The 17,557-nt window shown below is 59.5% G+C and overlaps 1 protein-coding gene across 1 annotated transcript in view; it reads right to left on the bottom strand.

Annotated features, from left to right (window-relative positions):
* The window catches only part of LOC137309862 (rab-like protein 6), a 146,854-nt gene that overhangs the window by 117,414 nt on the left and 11,883 nt on the right, over window positions 1-17,557 (bottom strand). The window contains exon 3 of the mRNA XM_067977877.1: window positions 8,192-8,326. Coding sequence (XP_067833978.1) covers window positions 8,192-8,326 — 135 coding nt within the window. The remainder of the gene's footprint in view (window positions 1-8,191; window positions 8,327-17,557) is intronic.

A 17,557-nucleotide genomic window follows, 5' to 3' on the forward strand; every position in this document is an offset into this window, starting at 1 on the left:
CCGAGAGCAGGGCGGGGATATAAAGGAGAGGGAGCAGTGACCGAGAGCAGGGCGGGGATATAAAGGGGAGGGAGCAGTGACCGAGAGCAGGGCGGGGATATAAAGGGGAGGGAGCAGTGACCGAGAGCAGGGCGGGGATATAAAGGAGAGGGAGCAGTGACCGAGAGCAGGGCGGGGATATAAAGGAGAGGGAGCAGTGACCGAGAGCAGGGCGGGGATATAAAGGAGAGGGAGCAGTGACCGAGAGCAGGGCGGGGATATAAAGGAGAGGGAGCAGTGACCGAGAGCAGGGCAGGAATATAAAGGAGAGGGAGCAGTGACCGAGAGCAGGGCAGGAATATAAAGGAGAGGGAGCAGTGACCGAGGGCAGGGCGGGGATATAAAGGAGAGGGAGCAATGACCGAGAGCAGGGCAGGAATATAAAGGAGAGGGAGCAGTGACCGAGGGCAGGGCGGGGATATAAAGGAGGGAGCAGTGACCGAGAGCAGGGTGGGGATATAAAGGAGAGGGAGCAGTGACCGAGAGCAGAGCGGGGATATAAAGGAGAGGGAGCAGTGACCGAGGGCAGGGCGGGGATATAAAGGAGGGAGCAGTGACCGAGAGCAGAGCGGGGATATAAAGGAGAGGGAGCAGTGACCGAGAGCAGGGCGGGGATATAAAGGAGAGGGACCAGTGACCGAGAGCAGGGTGGGGATATAAAGGAGAGGGAGCAGTGACCGAGGGCAGGGCGGGGATATAAAGGAGAGGGAGCAGTGACCGAGAGCAGGGCGGGGATATAAAGGAGAGGGAGCAGTGACCGAGAGCAGAGAGGGGATATAAAGGAGAGGGAGCAGTGACCGAGAGCAGAGAGGGGATATAAAGGAGAGGGAGCAGTGACCGAGGGCAGGGAACTATAGGCCAGTTGGCCTGCCATCAGCAGTAGGGAAATGCAAGAATCTATTATTAAGGAAGCAGTAACAGGACACTTAGAAAATCATAATATGATTAGGCAGAGTCAATATGGTTTTATGAAAGGGACATCGGGTTTGACAAAACTATTAGAGTTTTTTGAGGATGTAACTAGCAGGGTAGATAAAGGGGAACCAGTTAATTTTGTATATTTGGATTTTCAAAAGACATTTGATAAGGTGCCACACAAGAGGTTGTTACACAAGATTAGGGCTCATGGGAGTGGGGGTAATATATTAGCATGGATTGAGGATTGGTTAATGGACAGAAAAGAGACTAGGAATAAACAGGTCATTTTCGGGTTGGCAGGCTGTAACTAGTGGGGTGCCACAAGGATCGGTGCTTGGGCCTCAGCTGTTTACAATCTATATTAATGACTTAGATGAAGGGACTGAGTGTAATGAATCCAAGTTTGCTGATGATACAAAGCTAGGTAGGAAAGTAATCTGTAAGGAGGACACAAAGAGTCTGCAAAGTGATACAGACAGGTTAAGTGAGTGGGCAAGAAGGTGGCAGATAGAGTATAATGTGGGGAAATATGAGGTTATTCACTTTGGTAGGAAAAGTAGAAAAGCAGATTATTTTTTTCCAAAGGTGAGAGACGAAGTAATGTTGGTATTCAGAGAGATTTAGGTGTCCTTGTACATGAATCACAAAATGTTAAAATGCAGGTACAGCAAGCAATTGGGAAGGCAAATGGTATGTTCGCCTTTATTGCAAGGGGGTTGTGGTATAAGAGTAAGGAAGTCTTGCTGAAATTGTACAGGGTTCTGGTGAGACCTCACCTGGAGTTCTGTGTACAGTTTTGGTCTCCTTACCTAAGGAAGGATATACTTGCCTGAGAGGCAGTGCAACGAAGGTTCACTAGATTGATTCCTGGGATGAGAGGGTTGTCCTATGAGGAGAGATTGAGTAGAATGGGTCTATATTCTCTAGAGTTCAGAAGAATGAGAGGTGATTTCATTGAAATGTATAGAATTCTGAGAGGGCTTGACAGAGTAGACGCTGAGAGGCTCTTTGCCCTTGGCTGGACAGTCTAGAACTAGGGGGCATAGTCTCAGGATAAGGGGTCGGCCATTTATGACCGAGATGAGGAAAAATTTCTGCATTCAGAGGGTTATGAATCTTTGGAATTCTCTACCCCTTGAGGGCTGTGGATGCTCAGTTATTTGGACACTAAGGGAAACTTATTTTTTTTGTTCATTCATGGGATGTGGGTGTCGCTGGCAAGGCCAGCATTTATTGCCCATCCCTAATTGCCCTTGAGAAGGTGGTGGTGAGCCGCCTTCTTGAACCGCTGCAGTCCGTGTGGTGACGGTTCTCCCACAGTGCTGTTAGGAAGGGAGTTCCAGGATTTTGACCCAGCGATGATGAAGGAATGGCGATATATTTCCAAGTCAGGATGGTGTGTGGCTTGGAGGGGAACGTGCAGGTGGTGTTGTTCCCATGTGCCTGCTGCCCTTGACCTTCTAGGTGGTAGAGGTCGCGGGTTTGGGAAGTGCTGTCGAAGAAGCCTTGGCGAGTTGCTGTAGTGCATCCTATGGATGGTACACACTGCAGCCACGGTGCGTCGGTGGTGAAGGGAGTGAATGTTTAAGGTGGTGGGTGGGGTGCCAATCACACGGGCTGCTTTGTCCTGGATGATGTTGAACTTCTTGAGTGTTGTTGGAGCTGCACTCATCCAGGCAAGTGGAGAGTATTCCATCACACTCCTGATTTGTGCCTTGTAGATGGTGGGAAGGCTTTAGGGAGTCAGGAGGTGAGTCACTCGATGCAGAATACCCAGCCTCTGACCTTCTCTTGTAGCCACAGTATTTATATGGCTAGTCCAGTTAAGTTTCTGGTCAATGGTGACCCCCAGGATGTTGATGGTGGGAGATTCGGCGATGGTAATGCAGGGAGGTGGTTAGAATCTCTCTTGTTGGAGATAGTCATTGCCTGACACTTGTCTGGCATGAATGTTACTTGCCACTTATCAGCTCAAGCCTGGATGTTGTCCAGGTCTTGCTGCAAGCGGGCACGGACTGCTTCATTATCTGAGGGGTTGCGAATGGAACTGAACACTATGCAACCATCAGCAAACATCCCCATTTCTGACCTTATGATGGAGGGAAGGTCATTGATGAAGCAGCTGAAGATGGTTGGGCCTAGGACACTGCCCTGAGGAACTCCTGCAGCGATATCCTGGGGCTGAGATGATTGGCCTCCAACAACCAATACCATCTTCCTTTGTGTCAGGTTTGACTCCATCCACTGGAGAGTTTTCCCCCTGATTCCCATTGACTTCAATTTTACTGGAGCTCCTTGATGCCACACTCGGTCAAATGCTGCCTTGAAGTCAAGGGCAGTCACTCTCAGCTAATGGGGATAGGGAGGGAAAGTGCAGTTGAGGTCGAAGATCAGCCTTGATCTTATTGAATGACGGTGCAGGCTTGATGGGCTGTACGGCCTACTCCTGCACCTATTTCTTATGTTCTCATGTCCTTAAGAGGATGTAGCAGTAAGGAGGAGGAGGTAGCGATATTGGAAAGGATAAAAATAGATGAAGAGGACGTACTTAAAAAGATCGGCAGTGGAAAAGTCACCCGGTCCAGATGGGATGCATCTTAGGTTACTGAGGGAAGTAAGGGTGGAAATTGCAGAGGCTCTGGCCACAATCTTCCAATCCTCCTTAGATTATGGCGACGATGCCAGAGGACTGGAGGATCGCAAATGTTACACCCCTGTTCAAAAAAGGGGGAAAGGGATAAACCCGGCAATTACAGGCCAGTCAGCCTAATGTCGGTGGTGAGGAAACTTTTAGAGACAATAATCTGGGACAAAATTAATTGGCACTTGGAAAAGTATGGGGTAATTAATGAAAGTCAGCATGGATTTGTTAAAGGAAAATCGTATTTGATGAAGTAACGGAGAGGGTTGATGTGGGTAGTGCGGTTGATGTTGTGTACATGGACTTTCAAAAGGCGTTTGATAAAGTGCCACATAATAGGCTTGTTAGCAAAATTGAAGCCCATGGGATTAAAGGGACAGTGGCTGCGTGGATATAAAATTGGCTAATGGACAGAAAGAAGAGAGTAGTGGTGAACGGTTGTTTTTCAGACTGGAGGGAAGTTTACAGTGGTGTTCCCCAGGGGTCAGTATTAGGACCACTGCTCTTTTTGATATATATTAATGACCTGGACTTGGATATACAGGGTATAATTTCAAAGTCTGCAGATGACACGAAACTCAGAAATGTAGTAAACAACGTGAAGGATAGTAACAGACTTTAGGAGGACATAGTCAGACTGGTGAAATGGGCGGTCACACGGCAGATGAAATTTAACGCAAGGAAGTGTGAAGTGATGTATTCCGGTAGGAAGAATGAGGAGAGGCAATATAAACTAAATGGGACAATTTTGAAGGGGGTGCAGGAACAGAGAGAGATCTGAGGGTGCACATACACAAGCTGAGAAGGTTGTTAAAAAAACATACAGGATCCTGGGCTTTATTAATAGAGGCATAGAGTACAAAAGCAAGGAAGTTATGCTAAACCTTTATAAATCACTGGTTAGGCCTCAGCTAATGTGTTCAATTCTGGGCACCGCACTTTAGGAAGGATGTCAAGGCCTTGGAGAGGGTGCAGATGGGGATTTACCAGAATGGTCCCAGGGATGAGGGACTTCAGTTATGTGGAGAGATTGGAGAAGCTGGGGTTGTTCTCCTTAGAACAGAGAAGGTTAAGGGGAGATTTGATCGAGGTGTTCAAAATCATGAACAGTTTTGATAGAGTAAATAAGAAGAAACTGTTTCCAGTGGCAGGAGGGTCGGTAACCAGAGGACACAGATTTAAGGTGATCGGCAAAAAAGCGACATGAGGAAACATTTTTTTGCGCAGCGAGTTGTTATGATCTGGAATGTGCTGCCTGAAAGGGCGGTGGAAGCAGATTCAATAGTTACTTTCAAAAGGGAACTAGATAAATACTTGAAGGGAATAAATTTACAGGGCTATGGGGAAAGAAAGGGGGAATGGAACTAAATGGATAGTTCTTTCAAAGAGCCTGCGCACGCATGATGGGCTGAATGGCCTCCTGCTGTGCTGTACCTACTATGATATCATGATACACCAGACTCGAGACTGTAAAGGCACAGGGTGAATGAGTCACAGACGCCAGATGAGGGACAGTAAAGGCACAGGTATAATCATCAGACTTGAGACAATGAAGTCACAGGAGGTAACTGAATCACAGACTCCAGACGATAAAGGCAGAGGGGGTAATGAGTCACAAACACCAGCCTCGAGACGCTAAAGGCAGAGGGGGTAATGAGTCACAAACACCAGCCTCGAGACGATAAAGGCAGAGGGGGTAATGAGTCACAAACACCAGCCTCGAGACGATAAAGGCAGAGGGGGTAATGAGTGACAAACACCAGCCTCGAGACGCTAAAGGCAGAGGGGGTAATGAGTGACAAACACCAGCCTCGAGACGCTAAAGGCAGAGGGGGTAATGAGTCACAAACACCAGCCTCGAGACGATAAAGGCAGAGGGGGTAATGAGTCACAAACACCAGCCTCGAGACGATAAAGGCAGAGGGGGGTAATGAGTGACAAACACCAGCCTCGAGACGCTAAAGGCAGAGGGGGTAATGAGTCACAAACACCAGCCTCGAGACGATAAAGGCAGAGGGGGTAATGAGTGACAAACACCAGCCTCGAGACGCTAAAGGCAGAGGGGGTAATGAGTCACAAACACCAGCCTCGAGACGATAAAGGCAGAGGGGGTAATGAGTCACAAACATCAGCCTCGAGACGCTAAAGGCAGAGGGGGTAATGAGTCACAAACACCAGCCTCGAGACGATAAAGGCAGAGGGGGTAATGAGTCACAAACACCAGCCTCGAGACGATAAAGGCAGAGGGTAAATGACAGGCTGTTAACAGAAATGACATCTTTACAAAAAACGTTCGTTACCGTCTCCTTTCTATGTTTAGTGTTTGTTTAAATGTGATGAGATAGGGTTGTGTTCAGGAGGTAGTTCTGAGGACGAGCTCTATTAACAGTGGATGAAGTGTTTGCAGAGTACTGCAGTAATACTGTCCCAATAATCACCATTCACGGGCTTAGCAACTTCTCTGGGACAGACCCCTCAAACTCAGCAGCCCTGTTTAATTTTACACTTTTCCCCATTTCCTCCTGTGGATGGATAGCCATTCAGAGTGGAACCCAGATATCCCCTCTCCCAGCCCAGGGTGCTGAGGACAATCACGGCAGTCCAACTGTGTTCAGCTAACTCGGCACGTAACAGATCAGTCCTGGGCCTTTCTGCTCCATAGAGGCCAGGGAACTCAGTATAGTGAAATTATTCTTAACCTTTGTGAACAAGAAGGCAGACATAGACAAAATGTTTCCACTTGTGGGGAGTCCAAAACTAGGGGTCATAAATATAAAATAGTTACTAATAAATCCAATAGGGAATTCAGGAGAAACTTCTTTACCCAGAGAGTGGTGAGAATGTGGAACTCGCTACCACAAAGAGTAGTTGAGGCGAATAGCACAGATGCATTTAAGGGGAAGCTCAATAAACACAAGAGAGGGAAAGGAATAGAAGAGCATGCTGATAGGGTGATATAAAGTAGGGTGGGAGGAGACTCATGTGGAGCATAAACGCTGGCATAGACGAGTTTCTGTGGCCTGTTTCTGTGCTGTAGATTCAATGTAACTCGATGCAAGAGGAAGGAGGACAGAGTTTGACTAGTTTTAAATCAGGGCGGTGACAGCCGATGTATAATGGCTGCGACGGGATTATTGGCACTGGTGGCCTGTGAGAGTAAATGGGTTGGGTTCTCTGGAGTCATTTCCATTACATCCAATACTGTAGTCAATTAAACAGCAGAGATATTTGCCTTTGACTCAAATTATTGCTTCTAGAAATTGCCTGTGCATGCAACATTTGACAAAAGATCAATATCTCACCAGGAACATATACCATCTGTACAGCACCTGCTCTAACAGAAATAAACTGTTTGCATTAGCATAATGAAAATGGGCCATTTCATTAGCAGCAAAGTAGATTTAGGCACAACATTTAAAATTATTCTTCACGACTAATCATTTCCTGTAATACCATGTTTAACAACGGTGTTTATGTATCAGTAGACAAGGAGCCATTTAAAAGGCTGTCAGTCTATGCTCCCTGATCTACAAGTATTGGGAGCTCAGTCTCTACTCCCGGATCTTTTTTTTCCCCATTCGTTCATGGGATGTGGGCGTCGCTGCGAGGCCAGCATTTATTGCCCATCCCCAATTGCCCTTGAGAAGGTGGTGGTGAGCCGCCTTCTTGAACCGCTGCAGTCCGTGTGGTGAAGTTCTCCCACAATGCTGTTAGGAAGGGAGTTCCAGGATTTTGACCCAGCGACGATGAAGGAACGGCGATATATTTCCAAGTCGGGATGGTGTGTTACTTGGAGGGGAACATGCAGGTGGTGTTGTTCCCATGTGCCTGCTGCCCTTATCTTTCTAAATGGTCGCGAGTTTGGGAGGTGCTGTCGAAGAAGCCATAGCGAGTTGCTGCAGTGCATCCTGTGGATGGTACACACTGCAGCCACTGTGTGCCGGTGAAGGGAGTGAATGTTTAGGGTGGTGGATGGGGTGCCAATCAAGCGGGCTGCTTTGTCCTGGATGGTGTTGAGTTTCTTGAGTGTTGTTGGAGCTGCACTCATCCAGGCAAGTATTGGGAGCTCAGTTTCTGCACAGACCTAACCCTAATGCCCTGGGAGTGTTTGATGGACAGTGTAGAGGAAGCTTGACTCTATATCTTCACACTAATGCACTGTCCTCAGCAACATATGATCATAGTACGATGGGGAGGGGCTCTCCTGCACCTGACACCTTGGGTGCTCTCCTGTCACTGATATCCAGATACCGGAGTCTGTCTTGAACAGCAATTGAGAAGGGAGCACCATCATCGCCTGTGGATTTCTTCAGCCTCTCCTCGACTCCAATTCCACCGCCCCTCAAAACACTGAAGATTCAAACCCATAAAACTCCTGCCGAGTGGTCCAGGCCCAGAATGTTAACAGGCCGCTCTCCCCACAGACACTGACCCACCTGCTGAGTGTTTCCAGCATAGACAGGTCATTATCTGGCCCACTCTCCCCACAGACACTGACCCACCTGCTGACTGTTTCCAGCATAGACAGATGTTCTGCGTTTTATTCAACTTCTAAAAAGTGCCGGTCTCATAAATGATCCCCTTTCCACTTACTTTTGTAGCTCCAGTGAATGCTGGTGACTTGGATCTCCTGAGTTGGGATGTATTGTTCCACAAACTTCTTGCCCTGAAGCCTGTGCCATAGTGTTGTCTTTCCTGTGTTTCTATCACCTCGAATCAGTATTTTCACTAAGAATGATAAAAGAAAAGCAGAAACATTCAACAACTTGTTCACGCAATGTTCATTCCCCGGTTACCATCTGTGTTACAGTCCCGCCTCCCACTCTCCGCCCCGGGGAATCTCCAGTGCATCCGAGGAAATCAATGAATGACAATCGGAGCTGAGGATTTGATCACCAGGAATCTGTGGTCAATCAGTGCGATAACAAACATGGTCCGCCGCCCTCCGCACGGGGTGCTGGGAGGGAGGGGGGGGATGGGGGGAGGAGGGGGGGGGATGGGGGGAGGAGGGGGGGGGATGGGGGGAGGGAGGGGGGGGGATGGGGGGAGGGAGGGGGGGGGATGGGGGGAGGGAGGGGGGGGGATGGGGGGAGGGAGGGGGGGGGATGGGGGGAGGGAGGGGGGGAGGGAGGGGGAGGGAGGGAGGATGGGGAGGGAGGGAGGGAGGATGGGGAGGGAGGGGGGGGGATGGGGAGGGAGGGGGGGGGATGGGGAGGGAGGGGGGGGGATGGGGAGGGAGGGGGGGGGATGGGGAGGGAGGGGGGGGGATGGGGAGGGAGGGGGGGGATGGGGAGGGAGGGGGGGGGATGGGGAGGGAGGGGGGGGATGGGGAGGGAGGGGGGGGATGGGGAGGGAGGGGGGGGGATGGGGAGGGAGGGGGGGGATGGGGAGGGAGGGGGGGGGATGGGGAGGGAGGGGGGGATGGGGAGGGAGAGGGGATGGGGAGGGAGAGGGGGATGGGGAGGGAGGGGGGGGATGGGGAGGGAGGGGGGGGATGGGGAGGGAGGGGGGGATGGGGAGGGAGGGGGGGGATGGGGAGGGAGGGGGGGGATGGGGAGGGAGGGGGGGGATGGGGAGGGAGGGGGGGGGGAGGGAGGGAGGGGGGGAGGTGGAGGGAGGGAGGGAGGGGGGTGGAGGGAGGGAGGGAGGGGGTGGAGGGAGGGAGGGAGGGGGTGGAGGGAGGGAGGGAGGGGGTGGAGGGAGGGAGGGAGTGGGTGGAGGGAGGAGGGAGGGGGTGGAGGGAGGGAGGGAGGGGGTGGAGGGAGGGAGGGAGGGGGGATGGGGGTGGAGGGAGGGAGGGAGGGGGGTGGAGTGAGGGAGGGAGGGGGTGGAGTGAGGGAGGGAGGGAGGATGGGGGTGGAGGGAGGGAGGGAGGGGGGATGGGGTGGAGGGAGGGAGGGAGGGAGGGAGGGGGGATGGGGGTGGAGGGAGGGAGGGAGGGGGGATGGGGTGGAGGGAGGGGGGATGGGGTGGAGGGAGGGAGGGGGGATGGGGGTGGAGGGAGGGAGGGGGGATGGGGGTGGAGGGAGGGAGGGGGGATGGGGGTGGGGGGATGGGGGTGGAGGGATGGGGGTGGAGGGATGGGGGTGGAGGGATGGGGGTGGAGGGATGGGGGTGGAGGGATGGGGGTGGAGGGATGGGGGTGGAGGGATGGGGGTGGAGGGATGGGGGTGGAGGGATGGGGGTGGAGGGATGGGGGTGGAGGGATGGGGGTGGAGGGATGGGGGTGGAGGGATGGGGGTGGAGGGATGGGGGTGGAGGGATGGGGGTGGAGGGATGGGGGTGGAGGGATGGGGGGGGAGGGAGGGGGGATGGGGGGGGAGGGAGGGAGGGAGGGGGATGGGGGTGGAGGGAGGGGGGATGGGGGTGGAGGGAGGGGGGATGGGGGTGGAGGGAGGGGGGATGGGGGTGGAGGGAGGGGGGATGGGGGTGGGGAGGGAGGGGGATGGGGGTGGAGGGAGGGGGGATGGGGGTGGAGGGAGGGGGGATGGGGGTGGAGGGAGGGGGGATGGGGGTGGACGGAGGGGGGATGGGGTGGAGGGAGGGGGGATGGGGGTGGAGGGAGGGGGGATGGGGGTGGAGGGAGGGGGGATGGGGGTGGAGGGAGGGGGGATGGGGGTGGAGGGGGGGGGGGATGGGGGGGGGAGGGGGATGGGGGGGGGAGGGGGGATGGGGGGGGGATGGGGGGGGATGGGGGGGGGGAGGGGGGGATGGGGGGGGGAGGGGGGATGGGGGGGGAGGGGGGATGGGGGGGGAGGGGGGATGGGGGGGGGGGGGATGGGGGGGAGGGGGGATGGGGGGGAGGGGGGATGGGGGGGAGGGGGATGGGGGGGAGGGGGGAGGGGGGGAGGGGGGATGGGGGGGGAGGGGGGATGGGGGGGGAGGGAGGGAGGGGGTGGAGGGGGGATGGGGTGGAGGGGGGATGGGGGTGGAGGGGGGATGGGGTGGAGGGGGGGGATGGGGGTGGAGGGAGGGAGGGAGGAGGGGGATGGGGGTGGAGGGAGGGAGGGAGGGGGGATGGGGGTGGAGGGAGGGAGGGGGGATAGGGAGGGAGGGGGGATGGGGGTGGAGGGAGGGAGGGAGGGGGGATGGGGGTGGAGGGAGGGAGGGAGGGGGTGGAGGGAGGGAGGGAGGGGGTGGAGGGAGGGAGGGAGGGGTGGAGGGAGGGAGGGAGGGGGTGGAGGGAGGGAGGGAGGGAGGGAGGGAGGGGGTGGAGGGAGGGAGGGAGGGGGTGGAGGGAGGGAGGGAGGGGGTGGAGGGAGGGAGGGGGGATGGGGGGGAGGGAGGGAGGGGGGATGGGGGGGGAGGGAGGGAGGGGGGATGGGGGGGGAGGGAGGGAGGGGGGATGGGGGGGGAGGGAGGGAGGGGGATGGGGGTGGAGGGAGGGAGGGGGGATGGGGGTGGAGGGAGGGAGGGGGGATGGGGGTGGAGGGAGGGAGGGGGATGGGGGTGGAGGGAGGGAGGGATGGGGGTGGAGGGAGGGAGGGATGGGGGTGGAGGGAGGGAGGGATGGGGGTGGAGGGAGGGAGGGATGGGGTGGAGGGAGGGAGGGATGGGGGTGGAGGGAGGGAGGGATGGGGGTGGAGGGAGGGAGGGATGGGGGTGGAGGGAGGGAGGGATGGGGGTGGAGGGAGGGAGGGATGGGGGTGGAGGAGGGAGGGATGGGGGTGGAGGGAGGGAGGGATGGGGTGGAGGGAGGGAGGGATGGGGGTGGAGGGAGGGAGGGATGGGGGTGGAGGGAGGGAGGGATGGGGTGGAGGGAGGGAGGGATGGGGGTGGAGGGAGGGAGGGATGGGGGTGGAGGGAGGGAGGGATGGGGGTGGAGGGAGGGAGGGATGGGGGTGGAGGGAGGGAGGGATGGGGGTGGAGGGAGGGAGGGATGGGGGTGGAGGGAGGAGGGATGGGGGTGGAGGGAGGGAGGGATGGGGGTGGAGGGAGGGAGGGATGGGGGTGGAGGGAGGGAGGGATGGGGGTGGAGGGAGGGAGGGATGGGGGTGGAGGGAGGGAGGGATGGGGGTGGAGGGAGGGAGGGATGGGGGTGGAGGGAGGGAGGGATGGGGGTGGAGGGAGGGAGGGAGGGATGGGGGTGGAGGGAGGGAGGGAGGGATGGGGGTGGAGGGAGGGAGGGATGGGGGTGGAGGGAGGGAGGGATGGGGGTGGAGGGAGGGAGGGATGGGGGTGGAGGGAGGGAGGGATGGGGGTGGAGGGAGGGAGGGATGGGGGTGGAGGGAGGGAGGGATGGGGGTGGAGGGAGGGAGGGATGGGGGTGGAGGGAGGGAGGGATGGGGGTGGAGGGAGGGATGGGAGTGGAGGGAGGGATGGGAGTGGAGGGAGGGATGGGGGTGGAGGGAGGGATGGGGGGTTGGAGGGAGGGAGAGGGGATGGGGGTGGAGGGAGGAGGGGGATGGGGAGGGAGGGGGGATGGGGAGGGAGGGGGGATGGGGGTGGAGGGAGGGAGGGGGGATGGGGGTGGAGGGAGGGAGGGAGGGGGGATGGGGGTGGAGGGAGGGGGGATGGGGGTGGAGGGAGGGAGGGAGGGGGGGTGGAGGGAGGGTGGAGGGAGGGAGGGGGGATGGGGGGGGGGGGGAGGGAGGGAGGGGGATGGGGGTGGAGGGAGGGAGGGAGGGAGGGGGGATGGGGGTGGAGGGAGGGGGGGATGGGGGTGGAGGGAGGGGGGATGGGGGTGGAGGGAGGGGGGATGGGGGTGGAGGGAGGGGGGATGGGGGTGGAGGGAGGGGGGGGATGGGGGTGGAGGGAGGGGGGATCGGGAGGGAGGGGGGATGGGGGTGAGGGGGGAGGAGGGGGATGGGGGGGAGGGGGGAGGGGGAATGGGGGGGAGGGGGGATGGGGGTGGAGGGAGGGGGGATGGGGGTGGAGGGAGGGGGGATGGGGGTGGAGGGAGGGGGGATGGGGGTGGAGGGAGGGGGGATGGGAGGGAGGGGGGATGGGGGGTGAGGGGGGAGGAGGGGGATGGGGGGGAGGGGGGAGGGGGAATGGGGGGGAGGGGGGAGGGGGAATGGGGGGGAGGGGGGATGGGGGGGAGGGGGGATGGGGGGGAGGGGGATGGGGGGGAGGGGGGATGGGGGGGGAGGGAGGGAGGGGGAGGGAGGGGGGGAGAGGGGGGTGGAGGGAGGGAGGGGGGTGGAGGGAGGGAGGGGGGTGGAGGGAGGAGGGGGTGGAGGGAGGATGGGGGTGGAGGGGGGATGGGGGTGGAGGGGGGATGGGGGTGGAGGGGGGATGGGGGTGGAGGGGGATGGGGGTGGAGGGGGGATGGGGGTGGAGGGGGGATGGGGGTGGAGGGGGATGGGGGTGGAGGGGGGATGGGGGTGGAGGGGGGATGGGGGTGGAGGGGGGATGGGGGTGGAGGGGGGATGGGGGTGGAGGGGGGATGGGGGTGGAGGGGGGATGGGGGTGGAGGGGGGATGGGGGTGGAGGGGGGATGGGGGTGGAGGGGGGATGGGGGTGGAGGGGGGATGGGGGTGGAGGGGGGATGGGGTGGAGGGGGGATGGGGGTGGAGGGGGGATGGGGTGGAGGGGGGATGGGGGTGGAGGGGGGAATGGGGGTGGAGGGGGGATGGGGGTGGGGGATGGGGTGGGGGGGATGGGGGTGGAGGGGGGATGGGGGTGGAGGGGGGATGGGGGTGGAGGGGGATGGGGGTGGAGGGGGGATGGGGGTGGAGGGGGGATGGGGGTGGAGGGGGGATGGGGGTGGAGGGGGGATGGGGGTGGAGGGGGGGGGCATGGGGGTGGAGGGAGGGGGCATGGGGGTGGAGGGAGGGGGCATGGGGGTGGAGGGAGGGGGCATGGGGGTGGAGGGAGGGGGCATGGGGGTGAGGGAGGGAGGGAGGGGGCATGGGGGTGGAGGGAGGGAGGGAGGGGGCATGGGGGTGGAGGGAGGGAGGGAGGGAGGGAGGGAGGGGGATGGGGGTGGAGGGAGGGAGGGGGGATGGGGGTGGAGGGAGGGAGGGAGGGGGGATGGGGGTGGAGGGAGGGAGGGAGGGGGGATGGGGGTGGAGGGAGGGAGGGAGGGGGGATGGGGGTGGAGGGAGGGAGGGAGGGGGGATGGGGGTGGAGGGAGGGAGGGAGGGGGGATGGGGTGGAGGGAGGGAGGGAGGGGGGATGGGGGTGGAGGGAGGGAGGGATGGGGGTGGAGGGAGGGAGGGAGGGGGGATGGAGGGAGGGAGGGGGGGATAGGGAGGGAGGGAGGGGGGATGGGGGTGGAGGGAGGGGGGATGGGGGTGGAGGGAGGGAGGGGGATAGGGAGGGAGGGGGGATGGGGGTGGAGGGAGGGAGGGAGGGGGGATGGGGGTGGAGGGGGGATGGGGGTGGAGGGAGGCAGGGAGGGGGGATGGGGGTGGAGGGAGGGAGGGAGGGAGGGAGGGGGGATGGGGGTGGAGGGAGGGAGGGAGGGAGGGAGGGAGGGGGGATGGGGGTGGAGGGAGGGAGGGAGGGAGGGAGGGGGGATGGGGGTGGAGGGAGGGGGGATGGGGGTGGAGGGAGGGGGGATGGGGGTGGAGGGAGGGGGGATGGGGGTGGAGGGAGGGGGGATGGGGGTGGAGGGAGGGGGGATGGGGGTGGAGGGAGGGGGATGGGGGTGGAGGGAGGGGGGATGGGGGTGGAGGGAGGGGGGATGGGGGTGGAGGGAGGGGGGATGGGGGTGGAGGGAGGGGGGATGGGGGTGGATGGGGGTGGATGGGGGTGGAGGGAGGGATGGGGGTGGAGGAGGGAGGGGGTGGAGGGAGGGAGGGGGGTGGAGGGAGGGAGGGGGGTGGAGGGAGGGAGGGGGGTGGAGGGAGGGAGGGGGGTGGAGGGAGGGAGGGGGGTGGAGGGAGGGAGGGGGGTGGAGGGAGGGAGGGGGGTGGAGGGAGGGAGGGAGAGGGGTGGAGGGAGGGAGGGAGAGGGGTGGAGGGAGGAGGGAGAGGGGTGGAGGGAGGGAGGGAGGGGGGTGGAGGGAGGGAGGGAGGGAGGGGGGGGTGGAGGGAGGGAGGGAGGGAGGGGTTGGAGGGCGGGAGGGAGGGGGGTGGAGGGAGGGAGGGAGGGGGGTGGAGGGAGGGAGGGAGGGAGGGGGGTGGAGGGAGGGAGGGAGGGAGGGGGGTGGAGGAGGGAGGGGGGGTGGAGGGAGGGAGGGAGGGGGGTGGAGGGAGGGAGGGAGGGGGGTGGAGGGAGGGAGGGAGGGGGGGTGGAGGGAGGGAGGGAGGGGGGTGGAGGGAGGGAGGGAGGGGGGTGGAGGGAGGGAGGGGGTGTGGAGGGAGGGAGGGAGGGAGGGGGTGGAGGGAGGGAGGGAGGGAGGGGGTGGAGGGAGGGAGGGAGGGAGGGGGTGGAGGGAGGGAGGGAGGGGGGGTGGAGGGAGGGAGGGAGGGGGGTGGAGGGAGGGAGGGAGGGGGTGGAGGGAGGGAGGGAGGGGGGTGGAGGGAGGGAGGGAGGGGGGTGGAGGGAGGGAGGGAGGGGGGTGGAGGGAGGGAGGGAGGGGGTGGAGGGAGGGAGGGAGGGGGGTGGAGGGAGGGAGGGAGGGGGGTGGAGGGAGGGAGGGAGGGGGGTGGAGGGAGGGAGGGAGGGGGTGGAGGGAGGGAGGGAGGGGGTGGAGGGAGGGAGGGAGGGGGGTGGAGGGAGGGAGGGAGGGGGGTGGAGGGAGGGAGGGAGGGGGGTGGAGGGAGGGTGGGAGGGGGGGTGGAGGGAGGGAGGGAGGGGGGTGGAGGGAGGGAGGGAGGGGGGTGGAGGGAGGGAGGGAGGGGGGTGGAGGGAGGGAGGGAGGGGGGTGGAGGGAGGGAGGGAGGGGGGTGGAGGAGGGAGGGAGGGGGGTGGAGGGAGGGAGGGAGGGGGGGGGGGTGGAGGGAGGGAGGGAGGGGGGTGGAGGGAGGGGGGTGGAGGGAGAGAGGGAGGGGGGTGGAGGGAGAGAGGGAGGGGGGTGGAGGGAGAGAGGGAGGGGGGTGGAGGGAGAGAGGGAGGGGGGTGGAGAGAGGGAGGGGGGTGGAGGGAGGGAGGGAGGGGGGGTGGAGGGAGGGAGGGAGGGGGGTGGAGGGAGGGAGGGAGGGGGGTGGAGGGAGGGAGGGAGGTGGAGGGAGGGAGGGAGGGGGGATGGGGAGGGAGGGGGGATGGGGGTGGAGGGGGGATGGGGGTGGAGGGGGGATGGGGGTGGAGGGGGGATGGGGGTGGAGGGAGGAGGGAGGGGGGAGGGAGGGGGGAGGGGGGAGGGAGGGGGGATGGGGGGAGGGGGATGGGCCCAACCTCCGTACCACACTGCACCCGAGGGGCAGGCTCCATGACACACCTCATACAGACTGTGAGCTCAGCTTTCACACACACACTGCGAAAAACTATTCAAGTTCTATACTATCTCTTGCACTCCCCAAACATCCAAAGTCCCAACCTCAATTTAACAGCCTGCTTTGAGACACCTCACAGTAATCGGAAGCACTAATGCTGCGTGCTCCTTCATTCACACTCAGAGACCCAAAGAACAGCCCACCGACACAACTAAACCAACGGGTCACCGACAGAAGGCGACAAGAGCGGCCATAAAGGCAGGGAAACGAATGTAAAAGAAGTGATGCACAATTACTGCAACTGTCACAACCTCTCTGGCCACAGGGGATGTGCCAGAGGACTGGAGAACCGCTAATGTAATACCATTATTCAAGAAGGGGAGTAGGGAAAAACCGGGGAACTACAGGCCAGTGAGCCTAACATCAGTGGTAGGAAAATTATTGGAAAAAATTCTGAAGGACAAAATTAGTCTCCACTTGGAGAAGCAAGGATTAATCAGGGATCGTCAACATGGCTTTGTCAAGGGAAGATCATGTCTGACTAATTTGATTGAATTTTTTGAGGGGGTGACTAGGCGTGTGGATGAGGGTAACGCAGTGGATGTGGTATACATGGATTTCAGTAAGGCCTTCGATAAAGTCCCCCACAGGAGACTGGTCAAGAAGGTACGAGCCCATGGAGTCCAGGGTGCCTTGGCACTTTGGATACAAAACTGGCTTAGTGGCAGAAGGCAGAGGGTGATGGTCGAAGGTTGTTTTTGTGACTGGAAGCCTGTGGCCAGTGGGGTACCACAGGGATCGGTGCTGGGTCCCTTGCTGTTTGTGGTCTACATTAACGACTTGGATATGAATGTAAAAGGTATGATCAGTAAGTTCGCTGATGATACAAAAATTGGTAGGGTGGTAAATAGCGAGGAGGATAGCCTCAGTCTGCAGGACGATATAGATGGGTTGGTCAGATGGGCGGAACAGTGGCAAATGGAATTTAACCCGGAAAAGTGCGAGGTGATGCACTTTGGAGGGACTAACAAGGCAAGGGAATACACAATGAATGGGAGGACCCTAGGCAAGACAGAGGGTCAGAGGGATCTTGGTGTGCAAGTTCACAGATCCCTGAAGGCGGCGGAACAGGTTGATAAGGTGGTAAAGAAGGCATATGGGATACTTGCCTTTATTAGCCGAGGCATAGAATATAAGAGCAAGGAGGTTATGATGGAGCTGTATAAAACACTGGTTAGGCCACAGCTGGAGTACTGTGTGCAGTTCTGGTCGCCACACTACAGGAAGGATGTGATCGCTTTGGAGAGGGTGCAGAGGAGATTCACCAGGATGTTACCAGGGCTGGAGCGCTTCAGCTATGAAGAGAGACTGGGAAGATTGGGTTTGTTTTCCTTGGAGCAGAGGAGGCTGAGGGGGGACATGATTGAGGTGTACAAAATTATGAGGGGCACAGATAGGATGGATACTAAGGAGCTTTTTCCCTTCGTTGAGGGTTCTATAACAAGGGGACATAGATTGTTTAGAGGGGATTTGAGAGAGAACTTTTTCACCCAGAGGGTGGTTGGAGTCTGGAACTCACTGCCTGAAAGGGTTGTGGAGGCAGGAACCCTCACAACATTCAAGAAGCATTTGGATGAGCACTTGAAATGCCATAGCATACAAGGCTACGGACCAAATGCTGGAATATGGGATTCGA

Source organism: Heptranchias perlo, unplaced genomic scaffold (genome assembly GCF_035084215.1).
Source record: "Heptranchias perlo isolate sHepPer1 unplaced genomic scaffold, sHepPer1.hap1 HAP1_SCAFFOLD_185, whole genome shotgun sequence".
NCBI classification, from domain to species: domain Eukaryota; kingdom Metazoa; phylum Chordata; class Chondrichthyes; order Hexanchiformes; family Hexanchidae; genus Heptranchias; species Heptranchias perlo.